General features: G+C 39.7%; 2 gene segments (V, D, J or C); both read right to left on the bottom strand.

Moving 5' to 3' along the window:
- Nucleotides 1-511: 511 nt before the first annotated feature.
- Nucleotides 512-22,520, bottom strand: LOC140456937 (Ig heavy chain C region, membrane-bound form-like). The segment is given in 9 exon segments: nucleotides 512-1,132; nucleotides 1,272-1,399; nucleotides 4,199-4,528; nucleotides 4,983-5,291; nucleotides 7,232-7,537; nucleotides 10,628-10,933; nucleotides 21,107-21,197; nucleotides 21,907-22,290; nucleotides 22,419-22,520. Coding segments are annotated over 6 exon segments (1,095 nt in total).
- On the bottom strand, nucleotides 21,914-27,386 carry LOC140456872 (Ig heavy chain V region-like). The segment is given in 2 exon segments: nucleotides 21,914-22,290; nucleotides 27,371-27,386. Coding segments are annotated over 2 exon segments (393 nt in total).
- Between the last annotated feature and the right edge of the window lie 297 nt (nucleotides 27,387-27,683).

The raw sequence follows: 27,683 nt of genomic DNA on the forward strand, positions 1-27,683 counted from the left end.
AAAAACTCCAGTCCTGAGAATCTGCCCTTGGATTGTGGACGTTTTTTGTCTGAATACCGAACTGAACGTTGACATTTTCGGCTGATGAATGTTTCGTTGGGCGCTTTAGGTGGCGATTTCTGCATTACTAACCCAGGCTGTCCCCACATTGGGAGCACTTTTAGTTTAGACGGTGTAGAGTAAAGTTTCAAACTCCTTTGCCTGCCTTTTATAGGTTTCTGGTGGAGCAAAGCTCCTCATTTGTATCATTCGATGACGCGCGGTCGTGACCCTTTGTGCATAAGAGGAAATGTTCTCTAATCATTCTGCCTCTGGAGTGTTCCATCAGGCATATCGTGTGATAGATGTATTTACATTAGTGGGCTGCATGGTAGCGCATCATTAAACTAAATGACTGAATGAAACACAACCAAACAGAACAAGTGAAAGCATTTGGCTGGGAAAGGAGTAGGATGTGGGAAAATGTATTATTACTGACTGGCCTTGAAGAAAGAATTAAGTAAACTCAAGGTTAGTGCATATTCATTCGAGATTTATTAACAATTTCAGAAAGCATTTTTATCCAAAAAGTTGATGTAAAAGCTAACATAAGTGAATATAATGGCTGGATGCCACATTGAGATGAGAACACATGCGCTGTGAGCTGGGAATTTTCTGTACATCAGTAACAGTCACAAGAAAGAGAGTACAAAGGCTCATCAGAAAGGGTTACACCAGTAACAGTCACAAGAAAGGGAATACAAAGGCTCATCAGAAAGGGTTACATCAGTAACAGTCACAAGAAAGGGAGTACAAAGGCTCATCAGAAAGGGTTACATCAGTAACAGTCACAAGAAAGGGAGTACAAAGGCCCATCAGAAAGGTTAGACAACCATTCTGAGTAAGGAACTAATAAAACCAAAACAAATGGGCTTCAAACAACTGGGAAGCTACTATTTCTTCCAACCACAACCATCTCAAAGATATCAAAGTAAAAAGGAAAATCCATCAATAATTGTCTCAGTTACACGCTGATAAACTGAAGTAATCTCACTGTTAGAGTCAGCAACAGGACAGATTGTAGATTGGGAATTCAGAGACCTTGATAAGCAGATTAGGAAAATCAAGGGGGTCCACAATTCATTCACTTAACCTGGAAAAGAGAGATAAAGCAATGACGCAGATATTTATGATCAGGGACTTTCAGACTTAATGTTTATTCAATGGCACACTTAGAGATTTCACAAAACATATTGGGCTGCTTGTCGTGAGAAAGATGTGATTATTCTCACCTTCACCAGAGTGACGGCAGCGCTGTAGAAAATACTCAGGAAGAACAAGGTAATGAATGTGGAAGCAGTTGTCCAGATGTTGCTGTTATCATCCTCATAGTCTTCAATCCAAGTGCGATCTATTGAATCTATGAATATAAAGCCAAGAGAACGCATTTAGATTGTTTATTGATCCAGATCGATCTATCTGCATCCAAGTCATGTAATTAGAGACCATTACATCTTCATAAAGCAATCAGGTATTTCTCAAGGGCTCTTATCTGTATCTATTAGTGCATTATTGACTCTCAGCAAGAAATTACAAATACTAACTGCACATGTTCTTTCTTCACTGTCCATGTCAGAACGTTTTAAATTATTTTTCTTTCAATCTATTATTTAAGGATATTATTATTTGAGGAATGCTTATTATGAATGATTATTTTAATTATATCATTATATTTTAAATATAGGCTGTGACAGCATTTTGGTTGAAAATTGTGGCCATCACTGATTAAAAGTTCAAATGTGATTCTCATCTTTATGTATTGGTGACCAATTACTTGGCAAATCATGAATATAAGTGACATCACAGTCAGGACATTGCTTCATATTTTTGTTTGTAGGATCTGTACATTTAGGAATAAGTGTTTGTACATGTGACCCTTAATTTATTTGATGTACTGCTTGGTGTGTTTGGTTTTCCTTTAATGTTTGTGTATGTGGTTATGAGAGTCTCTTACTTCACTCTTGCCCATGTTGGAGTCTGTGCATGAATAAACATATTCCTGTTCCTTTACTGCTGGTGTGCTCATGTGTTTGTGTACCTAAATTTTGGTCTTTTCACATTGTGTAAGCATCATCATGCTAATATGCCACTTCGTTGCTGCCTATGCTTATCTTGCAATGTCTTTGTGAGTGTTCACTTTTCATTAGTGCTATCTAAAATGTGTGCTTATGTGTCTGTTTCAGATCCTACCTACATTAGGTTATTTTCATGTTTATGCTTAATAAATGTTAGCATGCAATGTTATATTTTGATGGATGTTTATATTTATATGATGATGTTTGCTTGTGTGGCAATCTTTCCCAAACCATCTCCTGATAAGCTTGTTTGTGTTATTGTTTGTGGATGCTTGCTGATGCTTGTGCCCATTATTCTTACTTAATAAACACCCCTCTATTTGTTGATCTATGCACTTGTGTGTCTGCATGTGAGACTCTGAATTTGTGTGTACGTGTGATATTGTATCCATGCTGATCAATGTGGTTTAAAAATAACTAATTAAGCTGCCTCTGTCATTGTATGTTTGTGATTCTGAAAATGGGAAAGTTATGATATTAATATTTATCTCTGTGCACTTACATGCCTGTGTGAGTTGACAAGTGGGAGGACATTTTTCGGAATTTGTATCTGTGTTCATGCTTGTATGTCTGTACGCATTGTGCTGTATGAATGTAAATGTATTTGTGTGTTACCGTGTGTCTATGTTTCTCATGGTTATGTGTGAGTACCCCTGTTCATTTGTGCAAATGATTTTCATTCGGTGTATGTGAGGTTTTGTATGAGCTTAGAGAGTGTTCAAGTGCCACTTGCACGTGTGTCTCTGTGTGAGTATGCATGTGTGACATCTTATCTACATGCACATTTGAGTGTGCACATAAATATGTGCCTTCAGGTGAGAGCTCGGAAATGTGTCATTACGAGTGTATTTGTGATCATCTCTCTGTATCTGTTCTTATACCAGACTGCAATTTTTATTATTCTAAATTATTGTTCGAATTTTAATGGATTGCCCATAATTAGATCTGACCTTGGTGTTGTAGGAAACATTTCCCATCGTCATGGAGAGATAAGTGTTTCATGAGCAACACTTCTGTTGCAATGATAGAATTTCTGTCTCTGAGAGAAAAGTCTTGAGTTCAAATCCCCACTGCCCCAGAGATAACATTTCTGAATATATTTATTAGAAAATGTCTACTTGTGTTCTGTATGTGAAACAAAATGATATCAGGTATTCGAATACCAGAATTGATCCCATGTGCTCCAGAAAACTGAGACAAACCTATGGAATACAAACCGGGATGATGCAAACACCCGTTTTGGATTATGGGAATCAATGTTAATCATTTGTTAACAGAGCCAAGCATGTCCAACATGCTTCAAAGGTATTATTTTGCATGGAAATGTTAAATCTTTGGACAGTAAGCAAGAAGCTGACTGTTCCTGTTAGTAACTGGGTTACATTACAAAGGACATCTTCCATGAAAACTCTTCACAGGGAGCAAGAGGACAGACCATTCATCGTTCCCCTCCCCTCTGCTTTACGATAACTTATCTGTTGATTCTCTTTGGTGTGAAAGTGAAGATACATTCTGTTAACTCATGCGCTGGTGCAAGATCCCTGGCAGTTCCCCAGAAACAAAGGTTACATTCAAACTGTTCTGCACTATTTACGATTGGTATGTTCCTATCAAATTTAATTTTATCGTGTCTTAAATTTACATTTCCAATTGGTGCAATGTGGCACTTTAAAACTGATATGAATTTTGTAAGAGTGTCCACTCGGGGGAATCAAGAACACCAAGTTCAAAACTCGTGCTCTACCCTTGACATAAAATGGACATTGTCAGATTTTGTCACAGAGGGATTTACGATGGATAAGGTATTTGGCGGAATCCTGCAATGAGTGAGCTTTACTCTGTCTCTAACCCAGGGTGTATCTGAGCAGAGAACATTAACTGCACAAGACACTTGTCCTAGACCTGTTAATAATCCACTTTAACTACACAGATGGAATGGAAGTCATGGTGGGAAACAATTAATTTCGTATTTAACTCACAACTGGAGGGAAAAAAAACAATTCGATTACTTCTGTTGAATTTTTATTGACATGAGTTAACAGTGTCCATCAGTGCAAGCGAAATGTTTACAAAACTCGGTTTACCGCTGGATTTATCGACTGTTCTGTTGATGATCTTCAGTGGAATCGCTTCATGTCCCACCACACAGGAGTAAGAAGCACCGCTGGCCCACTCCTCCGCTGTAATGGATAACAGGCTGTACATGAAGAAGGAGATGTTGTCACTCTCCGCCATCACCTCGGTGTTCTTGTAGTTACTGGGATTCACCGGCTTGTCATTGTTTGTCCACTTCACGAAGATCTCTCGGGGGGAGAAACCTCTCACTAAACAGGTGAGGGAGAGAAACCTCTGAGCGGAGATTTCTTCTGTTGGTGGCAGGAGGACCGACACTGATGGCTCCAGCGGATTAATCACTGCAGAATATTTGAGACAAATATAAATCAACCAAAAAATCCTGAACCAATATCACAATTTCACTAAATATTAAAATATGCCATGTTTAATTTGGGATTTATTCACTTCCGTTTACTAAAGGAGCAGAATGGTACACATTCTGTCCATTAAAAAAAGTCGAGTTTAATGTGAAAGTTGCCTCCATGTTTCCAGCCCACAACAAGGACATTCTGTCCAACTGTCATTGCTGATGGTGACGTCACAACCCAGGCTTCTTCCCACTTTATCTGACTGAATCAGAATACAATATCCTTTGGTCCATCTTTTTCTTAATCAGCTACCTAGCTATCCTGCCTTCAGATGCATCATTAATACTCCCAATGGTGTTTGTTCATTACCAATCAAAGCCTGACATTGATGTAACTGGATCTGGATTACACATGGGATCCTTTGTGCTTTAATCTCACCACTCACCTTTCTCCTTGTGGATGGAGTCTCTCCGCGGAGTCGGTAGATTCTGATGGTACACCACACATTCAAAAGTAACGCCACTCAGCCAGGCTTCAGTAGAAATGTCTAATTTGCTGATCACGCTGTCGGTATTCTGTCCAGGCTGGTCAGCAATCTCTGTTTTCAGAGGCTTCTTTTCTTGTTTCCAGGTCACGTTGACTCCAGAAGGAAAATTGGACACAACACAGGTTAACGTCACCGTCGCCTCCAGTAAGACTTGTTCTACTGGCGGTGGGAGGATTTTAACGGTGTTAGGCTGGCACTTGGTATGTTCTATGAAACAAAAATCAAAGTCAATGAAAAATGCCCCTTTATGATACAAACAGCCAATCTTCAGATTACATCTTCACAGGGTGAAGACACCACCTTCAAAATGACAACTCCAACTATTGCTGAAACGATGCTTAATATTGTTGATGTATTTTGATTTGTGAAAGCATTTGTGATTACCTATAACATACCCTGTGTAATTACTCCTAAAGAACACTGGCTTTGAAACAAGTGAAACCTGAAAAAAAATAAAATAATCGAAGATACCATCATGTAACTCATGGAATTACCTTTCTTTCAGAGTCTGTCTCTCACTTAACACCATCTATAGATACTTGTGACAAGAGTAATCTCAATATAATGAGTTCATTTCCATGTTCATAATCCTTAGGTGCAAATGCTGCTGGTCATGCTGACTGCCAAATCACATCCTACATTTTAGACAAATGATAATAAATAATAATCATTCTCTTTGCAGAGTTCTAAAGTGTTACAGGAGCGGTGAACAGCCATGGAAATTCTGTTCATTATATTTAACGTGATCAAAAATACTTTGCGTTATTGGTGTGATGTCATTCTCTAATTTATGTCATTGTTCCTCGTGAGCTGTGTTTGGAGGAGATCAGAAAACAAGACATTGAGTACAGCATTGGATATCGAGAAGGACACCCATCTCCTTAAGTCTTTCCCTCCATTCAGTTTGTTCGTAACTGGTCTGTACTTTCACTTTATTTACGAAGGTGCGTTTTTTAATTTCTTCATAGAGTAGGGGAGAAAAAAAAACAAACAAAAGCGTCTTAAATTAATCTACAAACGCGATGGAAATGTGCACTAATTTTATAGACATCCATTACTCACTGTGTAAACATCGCTACCCCAAACCAGGCTAAATCAACCTGTCTCGAGTTCCTAGTTCATTCATCACTATTGGACCGTTCTTACCAGAATTTATTCTCCTGCCTCATCCACTAATTACAGAGAGCATCTTAAAGAAGCTCAGTGAGATCACGTTTATCCCAGTTGATGTGATACCCACTTGGTCTGGGGTCTGATCGCATAAATGAAGTTAAAGAGCTCAGTACCAGATAAAAATCGATGTTGTACAATGTCCAATGCCAACAGGTCATTCCTGAGCAGGGAATGAAGCATTGAACGCATTTTGATTTATTTTCAAGTAAGGGTCACTGCATATTTTAACCACGTGTTTTTAAGACCACAACATCATAAGATAGAGGATCAGAATAAGGCTGTACGGCCAATCCAGAGTTTAGATCAGAATGATGCTGGAAAAGCACAGCAGGTCAGGCAGCATCCGACGAGCAGGAAAATCGACGTTTCGGGCTACAGCCATTCTACTGTCTTCTCTAAACAAGACCCGATCTATCTCTGGCTTGAATACACACAATGGCCTGGCCTCCACAGCCCTCTGCAGCAACAAGTTCCACAGCCCCATCACCCTCTGGCTGAAGACATTTCTCCCCACATCTCAGTTCTAAACGGTGCCCCTTTAACCCTGAGCCTGTGCCGTTGGGTCCTCGTCTGGCCGACCAGTCAAAACATCTATTCCACGTTCACCCGACCTCAGTCTCTCAGTATTTTGTCTGTTTCAATCAGATATCTCTCCAATATCCCCCCTCCATCCCCAAACTTATCCTTGAAGCGGCCCTCTGAACGCCTCTCCAAGCATGGTCAGGCAATAAACTATTTAACAAAGCTCACTGTCTATATATCTATCTTCAAAAGAGAGGAAACATGCTTTTCTGACTTGCCAAAATGTTGAGTCATGAGCGATGCTAATGTAACACTCAAACTGAAATGCGATACGTGGCATGTTGGGAAACGAGAAGCTGTACCGTACTGTTTACTCCGCCTGATAAATGAGCGTGTTTGATTCACATCAGAGTTTAGAATGATTTGTAGCTCTCTCAGTGTGTGTCTCTTACCCTGGAGTGCGGTGATGTTTTTACTTTGAATGTTCTCTCCATGAGTGACCTGGCAGGTATAGACTGCGCTGTTGAACCATTCACCATAAGGGACCATCAGCCGACTCGTCACCGAGAAGTTCCCGTTTGCCTCACACACGGGAGACGTGAAGAAGCCAGAATCCAAGGGTCGGCCATTTTTCAACCAACTCACGGAGATTGACTTCGGATGGAAATCAATGATTGAACAGACGACGGTTGCAAACTTGCTGCTTGCGATTTCTTCACTGGAGCTCACAGTTAGGAGAAGAGTTGGTGGGAGAATACCTAGATCATTAGGAAACACATCGCATAAATTATCTGACGAATTTCAGAACAAATACAATCAGTTCTCATATATCAAGGTTTCTTATGGTTAATGGATACAAGATTCATAATTGTGCAGAGTGCTGGAGAAGCTGGGATCCACACAGAAAGATCAGCAGGACAATGTGAAAAGCTAAAATGATAGGACACAGCAAGGGAGTCAAGGAGGCATAAAAACTATAGGCCGGTAACATCAAAAGGGAGATAGCAATGTTGGATGGTATTCGTTTTCATGACAGAGTCTGATGAACAAGGCAGACAAATTACTGGCATAAATGAGGAAATGATGCGGTTGCTATCACAGAGACATATTGAGAGCCAGGCAGGAGTGGCTATTCAACATTCCAGGATTTAGTGCCTTCAGGCGAGACAGGGAAAGATGGAAAAGGATGAGGGCTGGGGGTGTGCAGTGCAGAATGTTGCTTCTGTCGCAATTCTGACAAGAGTATTTTAGGCTGTAAAGAGAAATGAAATCATGGATACCTCCTCAAACAAAGGCAAATGGACAGTTCTTCAAAACCAAAATACAGAAAACATAACTACTGGGAGAGCACGATAGACCTTACTATAGGTCCAAAAGAGCAAGTGAACATACATGGGCAAATTTCAGAGAAATGCAAATTAAATAGGGGAATGAGAAAAGAGGTTTTTAACTTCCTCAGCAGAGGCTTGGATATTCATTTTGTCAAACATTTAGAGGGAGCAGAATTCTGAAAATGCCCCCAGGAGAATATTTTAACAAAGTATGTGTTTAATACTGAGAATTTTAATCCAGACCTTGCAAGAGAGGGGTGAATCTGGACTTAACTTTAGGGAATGAAGTCGACCCAGTGGGTAAAACCTCAATGGTGGAGCACTTTGCAGACAGTGATCGTAAATCAGTTGGATTTCAGATTGTACTGCAAAGGAATAGAAATTGGCCCAAAGTTCTGAAAAAGGAAAGGACAATTTTAGTAAGATCAGGTAATGACTTGACCAGAGTTGACTGGAAGCTGACACTTATTGGTAAATCTGAGTCAGAGCAGTGTGACACATTTAAGAGAGAGATAAGAAAATCACAGGGAGGACATTTCCCAGGAAGCCACTGAGTGGGACCAAGAATGCAGTGGGCTCTGGACACCAAAGGGCATGAAGGGGGAGATAAAGAGAAACAAGGGAGGCTTCCGGTCTAAACTGAAATCTTAAAACAATTGGAATTAGTATGGAGTACAGAATGTGCAAGGGGGAGTTTGAAAGACAGAGGAATTAGAAGAGCAAAAGGGACCATGAGAAAATAATAGCAGTCAAAATAAAGGAAAATATTTTTAAAAGTTACACGCTCATTCATAATAAAAGAATTATTCGGGAAACAGTAATGCTCATTAAGTGTATTATTGGAGTGGAGCCGGAGGATTAGGTTGTGGTCAAAACGAACGTGTTGTGCCAGTGTTCAGTCGTAAGAGGGACAATGTTGGGACAGAAAACATGGAGGGGTGTTGTGATGTAGTTTTCAGAAATTAGGACACATTACGTGATGTTCTGTGTTGTCTTGCTGAATGAAAAGTCGTTATATTTCCAGGGCAGATGAAAAGTATACCGAGCTGTTGAGCGATGCAAAGGATGAAATAGTTGGGTCGCTGACAATAATTTAGAATTCCTGTCTGGCCACAGCACTTGTCCCAAGTGAGTGTAGATCAGTCAACGTTTCACTGTCATACAGGACGAAGGAAGGTATAAATAATGAAAACACAGATCTGTCAAGCTCATCTCAGTGGTAGGGAAACTATTGAGAAGTGAAATTAGTCTTCATTTGGAAGATAAATCAACAATTTTCAGCACGGTTTTATTGAGAGGAAGTCATGTGTAAGAATTTGATAGTAGTTTTCAGAGAGATAACTCGATGTCCAGATGATAGAAATAATCAGAGCCAATGGGATCGGAGTTAATTTGACAGATTGGATCTACAACTGGCTGAGTGGTGGGAGCAGGGGATAATAGTCATCAGGTGTCTGCGTGACTGGAAATCTATGTCTCCTGGTGCTCTGTAGGGATTGGTTTGATTTCCATGTTATTTCTCTTACATACTAATGATTAAGACTCAAATTTAGGAGGATTAACCAGTGAATTCACAGATGAAATGAAAACTATCACGTTGGTAAGTCGTGAGCATAATGGCTTTCGATTGCAGGAGGATATAAAAGGGTTGGTTGTATGTGAAGAGAAGTTGCAAATGAAAATTATTCTGCATAAACGTAAGGTGATGTAATTCGGTAGAAGAATCTGTGAGGTATGACGTTTTGAATGGTGGAACCCTGGAAAGGCCTGAAGATCTTTGGTGCATGTACCCACCGATCCCCTATAGTACTGTGTCGTCTGGATAAAGAGGCTAAGAAGGTGAGAGGATATTTGCTTTTATGAGCCGAGACATTGACAATGAAGAGTAGGGAGATGATACTGGAACTTAATAGAACACTGGTTAGGCCATACTGAGGCGTTGTATGCATGTTATCGAAGGAATGTGATTACACTGAAGGCAGTATTGATGAGATTTGCCAGGATCTTGCCTGGGTTGGAGGGTTTTAGTTATGAAACTAGTTTAGATAGACAGGGGTTTTCCTTGGAGCAGAGGAGAATTAGGGAGAAGATTATCATGATGTCTAGAATTATTTTAGGCATAGACAGGGTAAACTGGATGAAACCTTTCCCCTTGATGGAGAGAGAAGTTAAGGCCAGGAACTTCCAAGTGGATCTCAGGGGAAAACAAAATCAAACAGAGGGTGGTGTTAGCCTGGAGCTCAGCACCTCTAAGTCATGTAGAGACTGAGCCCCTCATAGTAGGTATGAAGTATTGCGATGCATCCTTGCAAGGGCAAGTCCCACAAGGCAATGGATCAGGTGCTGGCACATGAGACTGGAATAGTTAGTTGGCTGTTATTGATAGGCATGAACTGGATGGATCAAAGGGCCTTGTTCCTGTGCTGTATAAGGTGATTCTATGAAAACGGTTATAGATAATGCCTTCTTCATATTAATCCCAGATGCTCTGTTTATCTCAGTTCCCACAACACATACCTGAACATGGCATTTCTTTGATGTTGTGCGACCCGCTGTGTTGAACCTCACAGTAGATTTTGCTGGGGCAATCTGCCGCCGACTCGGGCAGGGTTAACTGGCTGCTCAGGGTGTAGGTTCCCTTCTTGTTTCTCACTGATGGGTAAGTCTTAAATCAAGTCGTGATTAACTCCCCACCTTTCTTCCAGGTTACCTTGGTGACGTCAGGGGAATAATCCATCGCCAAACAACCAAAGGTCGCAGAACCGGTGTCGTGCTCCTCACAGGAGGAGACCAGGCCATAAAGCGTGGGGAGAGATGGTGTCTCTACAATAGAATGACCAATTGAGCATGTTAGTTTCTGTTCATTTGACCTTATCAGTTACTCAAATGTATCCTCAGCTGTAAACGTTTACCAGTATGCTCCCACTGAGTCTACAACATAACTGGAGTTTATTTTTGTTTCCTACCAGTTGCTGATCATGATCATTGGTTCCTTCTTTAGAAACATGCCCTCGACCTTGACCATTGCCATATAATTTAGGAAGAAGAACATCCTGATCCCACCCCAGTAACTTTGAAGATCTCACCAACTGACACTTTCACTGGATTGCTGTGAAGAGCAAAGAAGTTTCACAAAATACAAACCAAGGAAATGCAGATTCATCGAAATTCTACACTGTGTGCAAACAGGCCATTTGGCCCAACAAGTCCACACCCACCCTCTGAAAAGTAACCCATCCAAACCTATTCCCCTACCCTATTAGGCTACAGTTAACCCTGACTAATGCACCTAACCTCCCAATCACTGAACACAACATTTGCAATTCCCCCAGCTTGCACATCTTTGGACTGTGGGAGGAAACGCACACAGACTTGGGGAGAAAGTGCCAACTCCACACAGACAGTCACCCGAGGCTGGAATGGAACCCGAGTCCCGAGCACTGTGAGGCAGCAGTGCTAACCACGGAACCAGCGTGCTGTCCCACTAGGTACTGTGCTGCTGGAAATATACAACCGCTGGCAGTACCCCCGGAGAGAAATCAGAGTGAATCATAGAACATAGAACATTACAGTGCAATACAGGCCCTTTGGCCCTTGATGTTGCGCCACCCTGTCATACTAATCTGAAGCCCATCCCATCTACACTATTCCATGTACGTCTGTATGCCGAGGTAAAAACAATGACTACAGATGCTGGAAATCCGATTCTGGATTATTGGTGCTGGAAGAGCACAGCAGTTCAGGCAGCATCCAAGCCTGTCCAATGATGACTTAATCTTGGCGAATCTACTACCGTTGCAGGCAAAGCATTCCATTCCCTGACTACTCAATGAGTAAAGAAATTACCTCTGACATCAGTTTTATACATATCTCCCCTCACTTTAAAGTTGTGTCCCCTCGTGTTTGCCGTCCCCATACTTGGAAATCAGGTCCATTGAGCCTTCCTCACTTCTCAATGCAAGGCAGAATGTTCTCTCTGGGAGGAAGGTCACTGCAGCAGCAGCACAGGCAGGAGCTGAGCACTGGGACTGGGAGGAGGGCTGTCACGGCTGAACTCATGCCAATTGTCTGGAAGTTGAAACATCTAATTTACAATTATCTGAATTCTGGAGGCCTCTGAAAAATTGAGGACCATTAAGGTTCAGAGACTTTGGAGTGTTACAGCTGAGTATTTACGTAAATATGATTTGAGAAATGAACTGGTAATCTTTAACTTTAATAACTATCAAATTGACATGCAGTTCACCACCAAACCTCATCTTTCAGACTAACCACAGCACTTACTCTGTCTAGACCTAAATTTCCACTCACATTGACAAACCCAACCCATTCATGCCCGGAACACACAACCCCTATCACACAAAACACATCCAAGGCAATCCATATTGGTAGTATAGCTGAGAAGAGAGATCTCGGTGTCCATGTACATAGATCCCTAAAAGTTGCCAGCCAGTTTGATAAGAGTTATTAAGAAGGCATACTTTGTGTTGGCTTTCATCAATACAGGGACTGAGTTTCAGAACCACGAGGTTAGGCTGCAGCTGTACAAAACTCTAGTGTGGCCGTACTTGGGAGTATTGTGTACTGTTCTGGTCACCACATTATAGAGAGAATGTGGAAGCTTTGGAAGAGATCAGAGGAGGTTTACCAGGATGTTGTTTGGTATGGAGGGAAGGTTTAATGAGGAAAGGATGAGGGTCTTGAGGCTGTTTTTGTTTGAGAGAAGAAGCTTGAGAGGTGACTTAATTGAGACATAAAAGATAAACAGAGGGTGGACAGTGAAAGTCTTTTTCCTTGAATAGTGATGGCTAGCAGGAGAGGACATAGATGATAGATGTCAGAGGTTGTTTCTTTACTCAGAGAGGAGTAGGGGCATGGAGCGCACTGCCTGCAACAATAGTACACTCGCCAACTTTAAGGGCATTTAAAAGGTCATTCGATAAATTTATTGATGAAAATGGAATAGTGTAGGACAGATAGGCTTCAGATTGGTTCCACAGGTCAGCACAACTTTGAGGGCTGAAGAGCCTGTTATGCACTGTTATGTTCTATATTCTATATTCCAGATGGACATATGATCTCAATTCCTTTCACTCATTTACACTCCTGCCGCCCTGCACCTGGCCCATGGTGAATCTGGCCCTGACTGGACATGGCACCATCATTTTCACAACCTCTGACAAAAGCCCACTACCCAAGACATGACCTCAGCCCTTGATCACTGACCTCTCATCTTACCCAAGTCAACCTGTGCACATTGCATCCTACCTCCTTTCGCATCTGTGCTTTACAACCTACCATTTTGCCAGACTCCGAGCTTTGCATTTTGACAACACGTCCACCTGTCACTTCATTACAGTGACCTTCCACCCTGAAACATCCTGGCACTCTGCCCGCCGCTACACTAACCAGCCTGGCATCCTGCCCACCTCTCCATAAACCTGTCTGGCAAAGACAGACCTCCTGCATTTCAGCTCAAACTACCCCTCACCTACCAAGCACAATTTGAACAAATTATCCTGTGACCATTACCATTTACCTTGATGCCACCTTGCCAGACAGAGTGCATGCAAGCTTACCCAGCAGCCAGCCAACACCTCACAGCCTACCAGCCCAAACTCTCCCACATGCCCAATCTAGCCCCTCACTTGCTCACCACCTTCCAACTTTGAGCCTATTCCAATATAAAGTCAGTGAGTCATAAAGTCGTACAGCACAGAAACAGTTCCTTTGGTCCAGCTCATCCATGCTGACCAGAGTTCCCAAATTAAACTAATTCCACTTGCCTGCCTTTGACCCATATCCATCCAGACCTATCCTGTTCCTGTAGCTGTTCAAATATCTTCTAAATGTTGGACCTATCTCTGCATTTACCACTTCCTCTGGCAGTTCATTCCAATGTTTTGGACAGTTACAACATGAAGCCCTAACTCCTGCACTCAGTGCTCTGACCAATGAAGGTACATGTGCAAAACACCTTCAACACACTAGGTACCTGAGACAACGCTTTCAAGAATATATGAGTCTGAACCCTCAGGTTCCTCAGTGTTCAACATCACTATCCAGTGCCCTACCATTAACTCTGTAAGACTCTATGAGTCTGGACCCTCAAGGCCCTGTGTTTAAACATCACTATCCAATGCCCTACCATTAACTCTGTAAGTTGTGACCTGATTTATCTTCTCAAAATGCACCACGTCGTATTCATTTAAATTAAACTCCTTCTGCCACTCCTCAGCCCATTGGCCCAGTTGATCAAGATCTCATTGTACATTTAGATAACTTTCACTGCCAATTATACCACCAATGTTGGCATTACATGCAAACTTACAAACCTACAAACCATGTCCCATTCAATGTTTTCATGGCTTTCAACCAATATTGTAGCCTGTTTCCCTTTCTCCCACATATCTGTAGCATTTTTTTAAGGATTGAAGGAATCTATCTCCTTATTGAAATCATTTAATGTTTTGTCCTCAATCAATTTCTGTGGTGGAGAATTCCAAAGGTTCACCATTCTTTTGCTGAATAGTAAACAATCAGGTTCAATGTTATCGAGTGTTGGGAAAATTGGTGAGCAGCAAGATTAATGATGATCCCATGAATGGAATAGCCTTCTCGAGGGGCCAAGGTGCCTTCTTCAACTTCCATTTTGCATGCTGTCATGTCCCTTCGGCAGCATGTTCCAAAACTGTGACCCTTGAGGATAAGGGCGCACATGTATGTAAATACGTCTCCTGAAAGCTTTCCTCCAAATCAGACTTCAACTTGACTCACAACTATTTCCCTGCCCGTTTCCTCTTCCTCAATCACAGCTATGGGACTCACTTCCTACCAGCGCTGTGAATGTGCTAATACCACACCAACTTCAGCAATTCAAATAGACTGATGACAACTGGTTTCTCAAGGCGATATAAAAAGTCTGACACTTCCACACCGGTCTAGAGATTCAAACAACCACTGGAAGAATTGTAAATTATTTGAGGCACTTGTGTGTCTACACAAGATTACATGGTTTCCTTTTGTGTGATTTGACTGTGTTTTCACTGAAGGAACAGAGCTATTTCTTAATCATATAATAGGAATCAAGCATCCCTCATTTTTAGCAAGGCAATCACATATTATATTTTTTTATTCCAGGGAAGTATAGTGTTAAATTTATGAAATATGATGATTGGGATGTTTCAATTGGAAATAGTCAGAGATTTAAAGTTTACTTTCATGAGCAATTAATTCCAGCCTCATTGTTTCACAGTACTCACAGGAATGTCTTTCAAAAATGGTGACTCCCTTTGTTTACTGAATCAGTAAATCTAGGATAGTTTTTGCTTGTTAATCAAAGGTATTAAAGAGTTTTAGCCAAAGGGAGACCTGCGAATTTAGCTCACAGATACTCCATTATCTAAGTAAGTGGTGGAACAGCTCGAGGGGCTGAGTGCACTCCTCTTGCTCCTACCTTCCTATCATTGTGTCATTCGTTAAGCTAGCACTGGCGGTGAACACTTTTTATTAAAATATTTCAACAAATTAATTGTTTCACACATGCTTTAAAAAAATTCTGTTGATTATTTGGAAAAAGATCATTGACATTCTCTATTTGAGTGATCAAAATAATTTCCACCCAATTACAGCAGCCACTGCACTCTGGAGTGGGTTGTTACTTCACAATAGTTTCTTGTGAAACTCCAGCTCGAGATCAGGGCGCTCAAATTCAATGATTCTCTGATATTTAATATCTCTGAACATTCGCAATTTGTTCAAATGCATCTTTTCTCTGAAGAACGTGTTTAATCGAACAGAACTTTTTTCAATGAAACAACAAACTTTAAATGCTAGAAAACCAAAATAAAAGACAGAAATTTCTGAAGAAACTCAGCAGGTCTAGCAGCTCCTGTGGAGAGAAGGCAAGGTTAACCTTTCACATCCAGAGACCCCCTCTTCACCAAATTGTTTTCATGTTTTTGACACAAGAGCTCACACATGTTGAGATAAACAGTGATTACGTTGGCTTGACTCCTGTTGGAGAAAGGATTCTTAGCAGAGGTACTGGATGGTCGGAGTTAGCAATTGAAGACCATCTGAAAAGCTACCTCCATCTGCTGCAAGTGTTGGATTCAGCGGAACTCCCACTGGACTGAACAATCAAATTCAGCTACAGCACTGGTTTAATATAAAGGTGAGCACTTACTCTATTAACACCATCTAGCGAAGCCCAAACGCTTGTGAACAAATATTGATCTGGAAAAAGCTGCTAACTGCCAAAATTCTGTTTAATATCTAAGAGAGACAAGTCAGGACAGCGATTGAATAGATTTCACTGGCCTCTGTGAGTGGAATTCCAACAAACACCCAAACATCTCAATCTGCTTTCTTGCACTGAAGTAACCTGATAAGAGATGGTGTTACATACCTCTCTAACAGGTTGTAAGTGAACACAGGCCACCTGGCACAGAATCAGGGACACTACTACAACATCACAACAGACCTGAACACAATGAGCTCGACACTATCACAGAGAACACAGCCCATCTGTTTTGACAGTACATAAACCATGTTAGTTATTAACACCTTCCAACAACCAGGAATTGTTTCAGAATGTTTGTACAATGAAAGTAACATTTCAACATTTATCCAAGAATACTTTGATAGCAGCTCCGAATTGTTCAAACTCTATGGGAACTACAGAGGAATAAAACTAGGAATTGCATTGCCATCAATTCACTGTCACTGGATTCCAACCTCGAACTCCCTTCCTCTTTCCCCTGTGAATGTTGCTGCACCAGATGGTCTACTTAGTCTGAAAAAGATTAAAATGTTTTGAAGTGTAATATGACCATTGCCAGTGACATTAAAAGCTGATAATAGGTTTTCAAATAATAAGATGCAAAAAAATTCTGATTCTACATTGTGCCACGAAACATGTCCTGCATAACTGAGGCACAAAGAAAGTATACAGCATATTTCCATCTGCCTCGCTCAATCAAATATCTCTCGTTGCCAACAACCAATTTCAAAACTCTTGCTATCTGCTTTTTGTTCCTGAAACGCTCGTTCAGATTGGAACAACTTAGTCAGGGCTCTCAATTCTGAGGCACCTAATCGAATATTGTATTTCTGGCCGATAAAAATGGTTTTGAAGCGCGAGATGAAATTGAACTGTCTGAGATTCAGGGATCCGAATTGGACAATTTACAAAATGGTCAGGACCGTTGACAAGTTAGTCAGAGATAGCACTGAAACAAACTGTACAACAGACTTAATCCTAGAGGATACATTGCACAACTCCTCACGTCAAATATATTCACTGTACTTGAACATTCATCAGTGGAACTAACCAGTGGATTAATGTGAACGAGAATGTGTTCACAATGAACATAAATAACCACTGAGTTAATAAACTTCATAAGTCATTGTATTTAATAAAATGATTGAGGTGGGAAATATCGCCAATTAAAGCACAGATCCGGAGGCAATGGATTATTCTGTAAATTATTTTTACATATTCTTAAAACGGTCCATGAACTGGGGAGATTTTGCATGCACTGCATAAAGTCAATACTGCATTCCAGTGTGGAAAGCATTTCTGTTGAAGGAATCAGGGCAAGGTCATTTTCTTGTTAACTGCTTTTAATGAACGAAAATGTTTAAAAAGGTATGAATTCAAAACATGCTTCTGTCTGGAGTTGCCCGCTTTAACAGATGTCTAAGTAAATGTGGGCACTGCTGCCTCACAGATCCTTGTCCCCAGGCTCGGTTCCAGCCTTGGGTGACTGCCTATGTGGAGTTTACACAATCTCCCCTGTGTCTGTGTGGATTTCCTCCCACAATCCAAAGATGTGCATGTCAGGTCAACTGGTCATGCTATATTGTCTATAGTGTTAGGTGCATTAGTCAGGTGTAAATATAGTGTCGTGGAATGGGTCTGGGTGGGTTACTCTTCAGACGGTCGGTGTGGACTTGTTGGGCCAAATGGCCCGATACATACTGCAGGAAATCTAATCTGAACGATTGTCACACTTAACAAATGTGAGCAGATTCCTTCGGATCGCTACATTGCAATAAATCGGTCAAGTATATTAATTAAAATAAATATTACTCTATTTTCAGAGTCTGAATAAACAACGTGCTCCGTTATCCTCTAGTTCATGTCTTCTGCAAATTTGTGAACTCTGCATATGTCTGAACACATCGATGTAAAATGCATTCTCTGCGTTTGCAGCAAGTACTCCCATGGTTTTAAGAATAGAGTTCCTACAGTATGGAAACAGGCCATTTGGCCCAAAAATTCCACATTGACCCTCTGAACAGTAAGTAGCCCAACCAGACCCATTCCCCATAATTTATATTTACCCCTGACTAATGCACTCTAACCTAGACATCCCTGAACACTATGGCTGTGCTAAATTGCACAAATCACCTGACCTGCACATCTTTTGGACTGTGGTAGGAAACCAGAGCACCCGAAGGAAACCCACGCAGACACAGGGAGAATGTGCAAACTCTACACAGGCAGTCACCAGAGGGTGGAATCGAATTTGGGATCTTGGCGCTGTGAGGTAGTCGTGCCAACCACTGAGCCACCATGCTGCCCTGCGAGTTCATGAGTGAATTATTTTAATTAATTCAAAATTTGTCCTTCGTCACATAATTCACGATAGCAGATATTTCCGAAAGAATAACTCTTCAGTTGATTTTTTTTGTAAAATGTAACTATTTAATTAAAATGCACAGATTGGGAACACATAAAGCACTGTGCAGATTAAATAATTCAGTTAATGTTTTATTTTTATCCTGCAAATCCAGTTTAATCAGGGACATAACAATGAATTAACTCAAGTTACATATGAAACTGATCAAAACAGTGAAACTGATCTGTTATTCATAGAATTGTGCAGAATTTCCAAATGGTCTTTGTCAATGATCTTTTCCAGTCAGAAAAATATGTATGTAGTGTACAGCGGAATTGAAAGGTGTTTCTTGATCAATTATAACACAGTCATGGCATTTTTGCTCAAGAGCAAGAACTATTAGAACATTAGACTTTTGAAATGCTATTTATATTTCTCTATGACTTGTAAACTGTTTAAAGACAGACCTTGTGATTGAACTAGACAGTGGAGTTCTGAATTTGGATTGGAAAGCATGGATTAGATTAATCCTTAATTATTACTTTTAAGTAAAAATGGTGCCCGAAGGTATCTGTTTTCACTTCATTTCTAAAACCTTTGCGATTTGCCTTTCACTTAATAATAGGCTTTATGAAATTTCAACTCGCATGCTGATTGCATTGAATGAGGAACCTGGAGCGGTTCACTGTCACCAACCGTGTTAACATTGCCAAACAATGTTGAAACCAGAAACAGTTTCCCAAATATAACACACTTAATGTTACCCAAGCACAGTCCTTCCTCAACAGATGAACGATCACCAGATCACAACATGGTGTGTTTGCAGCAGAACTGGCTCTGCAAACATTTTCAACAGAACCAAGAACATGATGTAACCTCACAAAAAAAAAACAAATTGAAATCTAACAAAGCTGCACAGAATCCAGCAAACTAATGATTATATTGGATGGAAATAACAAGTCATAACAACAACCTTGTTTGTGAGGGGACTTAACACTTAAAGCTGTAACGTTTCTGGCAACAGTTCAATTTATTTCCAACCTGCACACCCTTCTTGATCATGACAATCTTGTGAAGAGTACAGTAGAGCGGTTGAAGGCATATATTGATTAATCACTTCATCGTCAAAACAAAATTATTTGAATTGACAAATTTTACCACATTATAATTTTAAGTTAGTTTCAATTACATAATCTGATCAATTCTGCAGTTTCAGATTTTAGTCCCAAATTTTATTTTGAATGAGGCTACTCAAAACAAAATTCAGCTAGTTTACAATTAGAACTGAGTTTTTTTTTTAAAAAGTCAATACATTAAAAACTTGTTTTTTTCATTTCTCACACTTCCGGGTTTCTTCCTTAAGTTTGTTTTCAGTTACAAATGGATGTAATGTTTTCAATCAAGCAGAGAAAAATGTGTCCTATAAGTTTAACAAATGCAGAAATGATAAATGAAAAACAAAAGAACTTCACAAATATTGGTAATGAACAATAATCCAGAGAGTCAATCTCCTCACCAGAAAGAAAACACCAATTACAGAAAGCATGACAACGCTGATCAATTTCACAAACTGAATAAGAATTCAATCAACTCTCTTCAACAGAATCAAGGAAAATAAAATCAGAATCCAATCAACTCAAAACAACAGATTTAAATGAAAGATAATCAGAATCCAACCAATTCAATTCAACAGAATCAAATAAAACAATTTCAAAAGCCAATCAACACAATTCAACAAAACCGAGTAAAATCAAAATTCAGAATCCAATTAACACAGTTCAAACTGAATCAACGAAAGCAAAGCCAAACTCCAATCAACTCAATTCAACAGAATCAAGTAAAACAAACTCAATCTAATGCAATATAGCACCGCAAGAAAATTGTATGAGTTTCTAACCTGCTTGTCATCAACAAAAATAACAAAAGAAATGAGATAATATAATCATGGTAAGAACATATATTCAAGAAATGAATAATGATATTTTAGCATATTTTAATCATGTTTGGTAATATCTTGAACATCTTTGAATTCTTAGCATTTGTTGTTGATAATAAAACTCACAGTCAGGGTGTCACTAACATTAAACATTATTTATAGCTGACAGATTAAGAGACATTAGGTGTTTCAAGTAACCCAGCCACACAGAATGCCCATCTGATAAAAAAAAGAGATACACTGAGCAACTGACTCTATCATCACCATTTTAACTATTTGCTGAGCCTTAACTGAAGTCTATAATCAGTCTGAACAAAAATCAATCCGAACTAAACCAAACTCAGCACAGAATCTGAGTTTCATTTAATTCAGAAATTAATCACATGAATAGAAAGTTTTTAAAAATTAACTAAGAAAGTTCAAAGTTCTTACCTGAAGTCACTGTCACCATGGTCCCTTGGCCCCAGTATTCAAGATAGTCACAGTGTTACATTCTCTGGACTGGGTCACACAATAACTAGCTCTACATAAAACAAATCAAAAATCTACCATCATTTTAAATTTTCAGAACCACAGGCAAAATAAAGTCAGGATAAATCTGCATCACATAATTGCGCTAGTGAATTCTGATCATTCTTGATAAACTTTAATACTGTTTTATCCTTCACAGAGTAACACATGAGCTGATTCTCAAAATTCCCAACGGTGTATTGATAATTACCCAACACTTTTACAAATTAAATAATGATACTGGCATTAAACCGCACAGAACTAATACTGCACTGCAAGTTAACGCAGTTTGTAGAAGTAATCACTGACTAGTTTCAAACAGTGGAGGCTGAATAGGTTTTTGTATTGATCATAATTGCAGTGTCACCCAGTATCACAATGATGTAGACCAGTACACTCATTCTCTGTTCTTTACTCTAGGTCTCAATTTTCATTTGAAAGAGCCATTTAGTCCTGATCATGTTTAGAATTAATGCCATAGTTGACATAACAATTAGCAGTGATTTCCTGAGCTGTCAGATATATTAAAACTAACATTTTGTCCGAGCATTTAATTGATGGAAGTGTTAGCAGTACATATGACATGCCCAAAACATTGTCCCATTGTGTCACCAGTTTGCCAGTTTAAATGGTACATTTCCTCTTTGATAGTTTTGTAAGAGGCAGCCTGAGGTCTGCGTCAGATCGCAGTTGGTATAATTACATTTAAAACTCGTACTGACCGTCAGTTTATGATGGAATTGACAAAATGTTCACTCGAGCTGTTTTTGAATGGGTCCAGCCCTGGTTCCTCTCGCTGTGGTATCTTGCACAGTAATAGATGGCGGTGTCTTCGATCTTCAGGTTCCCCATGTCCAACGTGAAAATGTTGTTTGAATTGTCTTTGGACGCAGTAAATCGATTCTTAATCGCTGGTGCATAGTTACTGTCGGATGAACTATAGTACTGAAGCAGCCACTCCAGACCCTGTCCGGGAACCTGTCGGACCCAGTACATGTAGCTGCTGCTAAGATCGAAGCCGCTGGTTTTACAGGTCAGTTTCAGGCTGCCTCCGGGACGGCCAGACTCTGCCTCTGGCTGGGTCAACACAATCTCCGATTGGACACCTTTAAAAAAGAAAACAAATAAACAATGAGCATTAATTCTGATGAAATGATGGCTGAGTCTTTTACATTCCTGCGGTAGACTAACATTGAGACAGTGACAAAGACAGACTTGAACAAAAAACACTCACATGATAAGAAAGTTAGGAATATACTGAGAAAAATTGTCGAAACAATCATTCTGATAACTTGTGGGAAGCGGTTCTGTCAAGATCTTTCTAAACAGAGACGACCCAGGAGTGTTGAATTACGGTCTGGTGCCCAGGATTTATATGGCCATCGGAAAGGGCCGGCTTACAGCTTCCGCCTGTTGGTTTCCTGCTGGAGGCTCAGACTGGATCCTGGTCTCAGCTTGTACAGCCCGAACACATGGGATCATGGATTTACGAGGTTATGCTGAAACATGGACATATACACATCTTGGGATATTTATTTTGCTGAATAGCTTCTTTGGGAGTGTTTTTATTTAAATGGTGGAAGTAAAATTGAGTAGCTTCTGTTCTGTTTCACATGATAGTTGCAAGTATTTTGTTTAAAAAAAAACAAATTCATTCGGATGTTAGCTCCCTTTATCTCTACATTCATTCACAAGCAGATAAAACTAAAATCAAAGTTCAAACATATTACCAGCTAGTAAAACAATTGAGCTTGTTTTCCCAGGACACTGCCAGTCTCTGTCCCAATACAAAATAACATGTAATTCACACTAAACATTTCAAAATTCAATTTAGAGAACTGAACACAGAGCTTGTCCAAAGTGATTATATTTAGAATATTCAATTAGAAGTTAACTCCCTTTAATTCTACATTCCACCACAAGCAGATAAAGCTAAAAAGAACTTCAATAATATTATTAACCAACAAAATTAGTGACCTTATTTTTGCTGTCACTCAAAGTCTCTCTCACTTTACAAATTAACATACCATTTTTAATCTGCGTTTCTAAATTCAGTTTAGGCAACCTAATATGGAGCATGTCTGAAGTGATTATGTTCAGAAGGTGAGTGTATGTCACTAAACAGTTTGGACTCGGAGATTAGAAGCACCTCCTTACATTGCAGAATGTCTCTCCCTGCATCTTTTTTTTCAAATTGCTCTGACCCTAAAATGCATAGTAAAGGAAAGCTGTGTGCCTGAGAAACAAAAAAAAATGAGTTGGCAGTGATACATAACACCTAGGTAAACTTTTGAAAGAGCATCTAATGAACTAGAACAGGACAGTCCATACATCCATATCTAACAGTCTGGGTGCATCAGGAATGTTTAGTTAAATTAGAGAGTATTAAAATAATCATTACCACAGATGTAAGTTATAAACAGTACATGTCTCTGCTCACTGATAGCTCTGACAGGGGCACATAACTCATAAAAATCAGTAAAAATTCGCTGTTACACGACACCAGTGTTAACCATGTATAAAGGGCCCACTCAGGTTTAATGAGATGCATGAATCAGAGAATGGTGTAACAAGTGATGTGAGTTTGAACCAATTCAATGTTGTTAATTTACTTTGAGATGATAACAAATGTTACTGCAATGTGGGATTTTGGATCCATTAACTTCATATTCAGGAGCTTTAAAGATACTCAATAAACAGGCTGAACTAACCAGAACGTCATTGCATTCAATGTCATGTTTTCTGACAGTCACACAGTGAATGCTGTATTTAGTGACTTTCCTTTTTAAAGAAGAAATGCCAAGTGAAATGTATCCATTGAGAATCAATGGGAAAATATCGTTTGTTTGGTAGGATTTTACTTTAGTTGATTCATTTTCTCTGTATTAGGCCAGATACAATAGTTGGCAGCAATTAAACTGACTGCAGAAAAGGTCCTTGAGTTCCCAGTTTCATTTACTGGAAGCAGGTGGAGATTCTGCAGTGGATCAAAGATATTTTGTTTCACTGTTGACCAGTTGGTGGAAAGCAAACTGCAAACCATAACCACCGCCTCCTCAGAAACAAATCCACTCAGCAACAATGCTGGAGGAAAGTTTATTTTTCAGTTATGTAACTTGGAGAACTAGTCACTCCTCTCATTGAAGGAAATATTCGCAGAGTCTCAGACACAACCTTAACATCAACAGTTCATTTGAGGATCACTACAGCACTGTTTAATATTGAGAAAAATTGATATATAGTCAGAGAGTCATGTAGTGATACAGCATGGTTACAGATACTTCGGTCCAACCAGTCCATGCCAGTCATAATCCCAAACTAAACTAATCCCACCTGTGTGTACTTGGCCCATATCGTTCCAAACATTTGATATTCATTTACTTATCCAAATGTCTTCTGAAGGTTGTAAGACCATCCCACACAAAAACCATTCTCTGTGTAAAAAGTTGTCTCTGATATGTTTTTTTTAATTTTTCTCCTCTCATTGTAAAAACATGTTCCCTATTGTTGAAATCTCCCACCATAGGGAAAATTCGCCAATGTCTTAGTCAAAAATTGAAAACAATCCCAGCTCCAAACAATTACAAAATATCACTATGGATCTTCCTCGAGTCCAAAAAAGATTGTCCCCTTTGATCAATGATTTGTAAAATTTACTCGTGTATCTACTGTGATAGACGTTTTCAAATAACTTCTTAAATGCAAATGGTTCACATCAATCGGATTAAAGTAACATTTTGTGCACTACCCCACACACAAAAAAAAACTAGTTTGTTAACATGATTTGCTCTGAGGAAGTCTACGATGGATTCTTTTATCAAACAAAATCATTTCCACTGTTGTGAGCGCTCGGCTATCTTCTGTGCAATGGTCTGAATTTTAAGTTGTGTCTGACTGCAGATGAAACTGGCTGATCTAGGTAAAAGTACAGTTTGTGCCTTTCACATTGTTGATGTATATTGCTGACTTTAGTTGAATAAAGAGGTGTTGTCTCAGGCATCGTCTGGCACTATTAATTAGACCATTAATTTCCACATCACTAGCCAGATTATCAGGTGGAGTTTATTGATATGTGATATTTTTGAAATGAAAGCTTCGTACATTTCCAGTACAAATCATGTCAATTAGAGCCATTCACCTTTCCACTCATGGCTTGATAAACCTATATGAGGTCGCCCTCCCGAACTCTCACCCTCCAGTGATAAAGGTTCCAGTCTATCTGGAATTCCAACGGTGGTTCTGTTCCCTCACATTCTGCTGTTTAAGATCCTCCTGCCACCCCAGGTCCACAGACAGTGTCCCTTGATACCAGTTCAAAGAAATGAAAGGACCTTGTCCCACCATATTTTTCAATTTTCTTTGGCTTCAAACACCATCAAAAATAAATGTTTGTGTAATTGCTGATTTATGGGAGAATGCCGTGGACACAATATCTGCTGAAATACCTGCCATACCATCCTGAATCTGGTTCGCAGGTTCATCTGTTGCTCACAAATGCAACCAGACATCAGGTAACAATGAACATCGCCCACACCCAACCCTCCACCATTCCCCTCTGTACTTTGCACTTTGTGAAATCCGTGTTGTCAATAATCAGTTAAAAGAAAGTTTTTTTTTAAACTTTCTTAATTCATGTTGCTGATCTTGGCTGAGTAAAGGTATGTTGCTGTCAGCATTTCTGGGGAACATGTCTGCATTTTTTCCATGTCAGTTTACAATGATATTAAGTCAAGAATTGTCAAAATGTCCTGAGAAACAACGTTTAGAAATGGGCCTATTATCTCCTCAGGGCTGTACCAACTGTTTGAATATTGATACAGTTCTGCCCCTACGTTTTCCCCATAAACCATGATTTACAGCATTGGAGGTCATATCTATGTTGATAATGGATTAGACCCTACACAATGTTCCCGAATGTTTACAGTGCTATCACCTGCAGGGTTATGGACAACATGCTATAAATTGGGTGTTGGCTGGAAGGCTCTGTCTTCACGTGATACAGGTGCGATGGGCGAAGTGATCTCTCTCTGTCGTGAAAATTTCTGCTACTCTAAATTCATCTTTCCTACTTTGTCTCGTTCAGAGGCTCTTCATACCAGAAATATTCCAAGCATTCGTTTCAATGAGATCAATACACTCCACCTGATAGTCTGGCTCGTGATGTGGAAATTAATGGTCTAATTAATGGTGCCAGATGATGCCTGGGACAACATCACTTTATTCAACTAAAGTCAGCAATATACATCAACAATGTGAAAGGCACAAACTGTACTATATCCAGATCAGCCAGTGTCATCTGCAGTCAGACCAAAATTCAGACCATTACACAGAAGATAGATGAGTCCTCACAACATTGGAAATGATTTTGTTTGATAAAACAGTCCATCATAGACTTGCTTTGAGCAACTCGTGAATATTGCTTGATTTTTTTTTTGCGTGGGGTAACACATGAAATTAGATTACTTACAGTGTGGAAACAGGCCCTTCAGCCCAACAAGTCCACATCGCCCCGCCGAAGCGCAACCCACCCATACCCCTACATCTACCCCTGACCTAACACTACGGGCAATTTAGCATGGCCAATTCACCTGACCTGCACATCTTTGGACTGTGGGAGGAAACCGGAGCACCTGGAGGAAACCCACGCAGACACGGGGAGAATGTGCAAACTCCACACAGTCGCCTGAGGTGGGAATTGAACCCAGGTCTCTGGCGCTGTGAGGCAACAGTGCTAACCACTGTGCCACTGTATTCCGACTGATGTGAACCATTTGTACTTCAAGTTATTTGAAAATGTCCTTTATAACAGATATGTGAGTAAATTTTAGAAATCATTGATCAAAGGGACATTTTTTTTGGATTCAAGGAAGATCCATAGTGATATTTTGAAAATGTTTGGAGCTGTGATTGCTTATATTTTTAACTAAGACATTGGCATACAGTGCACAACTTCACAATTTGCTGTAACATGAAATTCGTAACCACTGTGAACCTGGAAGGTGATGGTTCAGAATTTAACAAGGACCTAACAAGGTTCGTGAATGGACCAACGAATGATTCATGAAATTTAACAAAGGCATTTCTGAAATGATTAATTTAGCTAGGATGAATGTAGACACACAAATTCACATCTCTGTTTGCATTTCAATATACTATAAATCACTTTTCTATTATATCCTAAAATACCTGCGTCTTCGTTCATATTTAATAAACTCTATCTTGTTCCAGTGTTATGATAGTTTCTTTATTTACTTCACTCAAGACTGTATGCTGTATTCTTGCCTCAGTATTGACCAAACTCAGTTTGGTGCCAGCTTATATCACTTGAGCTGCTTTTTCAGGAAGTGAATCTCTCCACCTGTTATGTCAAAATAATCTGTTCATGCTTAGTTTGAAATTAATCCTGTTAATATCATCCCAAATTCAGGCTCGGTTATTTTGTATTTATTCATTGGAAATGAACAGAATATGACTGATCTGTTCTTGGTGGAGTGGGAGA

The sequence above is a fragment of the Chiloscyllium punctatum genome, chromosome 31 (assembly GCF_047496795.1).
Source record: "Chiloscyllium punctatum isolate Juve2018m chromosome 31, sChiPun1.3, whole genome shotgun sequence".
Taxonomy (NCBI): domain Eukaryota; kingdom Metazoa; phylum Chordata; class Chondrichthyes; order Orectolobiformes; family Hemiscylliidae; genus Chiloscyllium; species Chiloscyllium punctatum.